The sequence below is a fragment of the Oryzias melastigma genome, linkage group LG24 (genome assembly GCF_002922805.2).
Source record: "Oryzias melastigma strain HK-1 linkage group LG24, ASM292280v2, whole genome shotgun sequence".
Taxonomy (NCBI): Eukaryota; Metazoa; Chordata; class Actinopteri; order Beloniformes; family Adrianichthyidae; genus Oryzias; species Oryzias melastigma.
In genome coordinates this window covers 20,862,301-20,866,402 of record NC_050535.1, presented here as the reverse complement: position 1 = coordinate 20,866,402, position 4,102 = coordinate 20,862,301, and the positions used below count along the sequence as shown (strand labels likewise).

General features: G+C 42.3%; 1 protein-coding gene across 1 annotated transcript; it reads right to left on the bottom strand.

Annotated features, from left to right (window-relative positions):
- Positions 1-6: 6 nt before the first annotated feature.
- On the bottom strand, positions 7-1,948 carry LOC112157945 (heterogeneous nuclear ribonucleoprotein A0-like). The gene has a single exon (XM_024291059.2). It carries the CDS (start codon positions 1,595-1,597, stop codon positions 170-172), a length of 1,428 nt encoding a protein of 475 aa, XP_024146827.1. The 5' UTR covers positions 1,598-1,948; the 3' UTR covers positions 7-169.
- Between the last annotated feature and the right edge of the window lie 2,154 nt (positions 1,949-4,102).

Below are 4,102 nucleotides of genomic sequence, written 5' to 3'. Positions count from 1 at the left end.
CTCACTACGTAAGGTATAAAAGTCTAATTGATGTAAAAAAAAATCCTACAAATAAGCTACTAAATGCAAGTCCTACTAATAAGCTAACAAAGAAAAAACTAAACATTCTAACTCTAAAAAACAACCACACTCTCCTTGAGTGGGTTCATAAAAGAAGGGTCCCTAGGGCCTAGTAGTCTCTTGTGTAAGGAGCATTTCTCTGGAAGCCAAAAGGACTATTGTTTGGGCTATAGCCAGAGTAGAACTGTCCATAGCCGTTGTAGACATCTGTGCCTCCCAGAAAATTTTCATAGCCGCAACGGCCGCATGTGTATGTGCCGCTGTATCCTCCATTACCGTTAAACCCTGAGCCATTTCCATAGCTATAGCATCCGCTGTAATAGCTTCCCTGGTCAGAATACCCTGCTCCGTGTAAACCGCCGTATCCCCCGTTATTGTTGTTTCCGGGATAATCTCTGCCAGCGTAGCCATTTTGGTTTCCCTCCACGACTCTTGGAGTGGTTCCATCTTCTCCCTGTATTTCTTGTTTAGTCAAAGCTTTCTTCACTTCAACCTTATGTCCATTGACTGTGTGGAACTTCACAAGCGCAGCTTTGTCTGCTGCTGAGGGATCTGTGAAGTGCACAAAGCCAAATCCTCGGTTCCTTCCGGTCACTATGTCTTTCATGATTTCAGACTTCTCGACTTGACCATACTGAGAGAAGTATTGGGTGAGGTGGAACTCGAAGATGTCGTTCTTCAAGCCACCAACAAAGATTTTCTTCCTCATGCCATTAGCAAGAGGTTCGGGCTCGTTACATTGTGTTTTTGCAATGGCCTGTTGGATTTCCACCGCGTTCCCGATGGCCATGTTTGAGGCACCATATCCCCCGTTACAGTTAAATCCTGTGTCATTTTCAAATCCATTGTATCCGGCATAAGAGTTTCCCTGGTCGAAAAACTCAGCTCCGTGTAAGCCGCCGTTTCCCCCGTTATTGTTGTTTCCGGGATAATCTGTGCCAACGTAGCCATTTTGGTTTCCCTCTGTGACTTTTGGAGTTGTTCCATCGTTTCCCCGTATCTCTTGTTTAGTCAAAGCTTTCTTCACTTCAACTTGGTGTCCATTGACTGTGTGGAACTTCACAAGCGCAGCTTTGTCTGCTGCTGAGGGATCTGTGAAGTGCACAAAGCCAAATCCTCGATACTTTCTGGTCTCGAGGTCTATCATAATTTCAGACTTCTCGACTTGACCATACTGAGAGAAGTACTGGGTAAGTTGGAACTCGAAGATGTCCTCCTTCAAGCCACCAACAAAGATTTTCTTCTCCATGGCATTGGCAATTTTTTTGGGCTCGTTACTTTCTTTTTTTGCAACAGCCCGTTTGAGTTCCACAGCGATCCCGTCGACTGTGTGTGGGCAGGCAGCCATGGCTGCATCGGCCTGCTCTGGTTTGGCGTAGGTCACAAAGCCAAAGCAGCGAGATCTCCTCTGGACCTTGTGTTTGATGACGACATGGTCTATGAGTTCGCCAAAGCGCTCGAAGTGCTGGCGCAGCCCGTCGTCGTCTGTGATAGCGTTGAGTCCTCCCACGAAAAGCTTGCTGGGATAATCAGACATCTTTGTGTCTTGGGTTTTTGCGATCTTGGGTTTTTGCGTTCTTGGGTCTTTGGTTTTTTTTTTTGAGAAGCAATCTCAATAATGCTGCGGAGAAAAGTGGTTACCTATCAGGGTTTTTCAGCTGCTACATATGATGTCAAATGACATCATTTGACTACTTGTGAGGACCCATGCAGCATGTGACTTCAGGTCTTGTGAGGAAATATGACGTCATAGAAGCTCCTGCAATGCTGCTGCTTTTTTAGTGTAACTGGGAGTTATAACCTGTAGGGCACTAGGACCCAGAAAATGCCTATGCACCGATGACGTAATGGGCAGCCGCTCTCCCCGGAAGCCCCGCCGCCGTCATGCAGCGTGTCACTGTAGACGCCAGTCAAAGGTCCTTTGATGAGCTCCCTCGGGAATCCTGCCATGTGTTGAACGCCAGCTCCAAAATGTAAATAAACTGTCAGCAGCAATCCAACGCTTATCTTGTGTAGCATTTTGAGGATGATTTTGTCTCAGGATATATCCACTGATATATATCACTGGATTGGCTCTTACCTATTCAGCGTAATAGGCAGAGACGTTCGCGCGAGGCGCCATCGTTATGCATTGAGTCAGCAGAACGCAGCTGTTTCAATGGAGGACAGGCAGGCATCAACCACAAAATCAGGCTAGCTCCTTCATTTCTTAACCGATTTTTACAAAACATGGCTCGAATTAAAGCATAGAAAATCATTGATCTTGTGGTATATTTAAATCATTATTTTCGATTAAGATCAAGCTGTAAATAGTGCAACAATTGCGCCTTCTACTGCTACAGATAATGCATTGCTGTCAAATGAACAGCTTCTAAATATCCGTGATTTTTAATTTTGCCTCTGTGCTAAAATCCATTCAACTGAGCTTGTAAATGATTGTCACCCAAGACCAGAAATGAGGGAGACTGATGTAGTTTAATAGCATGAATGACTCATAAAGTTTAGTAACAAAGTATTTCCCCATTAAACACATCTCAAAGTGCTAATAAAATAAAAATAATTAATAATAATAATCAAAAAACACCCTTTACCACATTTTCAAATAAAACAAAAACTTTATTATGGATTAAATATCAATTGCATTTGGAATTTACCTTCAAATAGAAAATGTCATTTTGAGAAAAAGGCTCCAGCTAGCATCTTTAACTGATACAAAAACATTTTTAAACATGGATGATAACATCAAATACATCTGCCAAACTGTTAAGATTCAAAACACAGAGATAATAACAGTAAATGTTGTGGCAGGTTAAAGTTTACATCCACAGCTCCTTCACTAACATCTGCTCTCTGTGGTGTTTATGTCACTGAGCAGAAAGCTAGCGTTAGCATTAGCGCTGTTTATTCTAGTTGGGCTTTTATTGTCCGTACGACCAAGAAAAAAGCTCAACAGTGACGCCACGGATTAAGAAAATTATGTGCGAACTCACTAACACTTCTTACAAAGAATAAGTGTGACCAACAATAAGATTTAGGCTCTTAGTAGCTAGCTACGAGCTAGCAAAACAATGCAACAACGTGCATCTTGACTGCACATTTTACGTGTTTCCAACACAAATTTCCACCAGTTTTTGTGCAGGTTGAACGTATATATGTGCGATTAACATCCGCCATGTTTTAAAAGACGAAACATTAATAAAAACACACAAAGAAGAACCAAACCATTCACACAATCCAGTTTCAATGTCGAGTCATGTACACATGTGTCAAATGAACCCACAGAGAGTTTTAAAGCATCAGGTCAATGCGGCGGCCTGGCGATTCTGCCAAATCAAAAATCCTGATGGCGCGAGGTTTCCATCGTTCAAATGTCTGAAATGTGAAGAAGAATTCCGGTCTCATCAACCAATCAGGGACTCCGCTTTAGCCCATGACGTGTTGATGATGTGATCAGCAGCTGGAGTCCAAAACCAAGATGGAGGAGAACCAGATCATTCTCCTCCTGAAATTCATGAGTTTTCTTATTTGACAAATCAGAAAACTTGTTTTTAAATACTAAAAATGGCTAAAACTATAGTAAAAACTCTGGGAGTGCTTTGACAATAGATGAAGAGAAGAGTGTAGACTTTAAACTTCTCTCTGACTGTCTCTTGTTGCTATAGTGAATCTGCTGATGGGTTGGACTCATTTCTCAAAGATTAAAGGAGAACTCACTTATTGGTTAAGATGGGTAAACAGTCCACCAGCAGGCTGGTGTCTTGTAATCTGAGAATCAAACAGAGCAGAAGGATGAGGAAAGGAAAGAAGACAAGTGCACGTTCACCGTCAGCTGCTGTGAGTTTTACCTGGTCAGGTAGGCCACGAGTTCACAGGCGCTCCTTCGCCACAGCGTCATGGCGACTCTGAAAGTAAAAAGGAGATTTGTCTATTTTTATTTTTACCTTTTTTTCCCCACAGTTTCTTTACCATCAATTTGACCCTGTCTCTCTTCTTAATCCTTTCTTCTCCTCTCCTCTTTATTTCTCTTTCAAAATCGATTCTA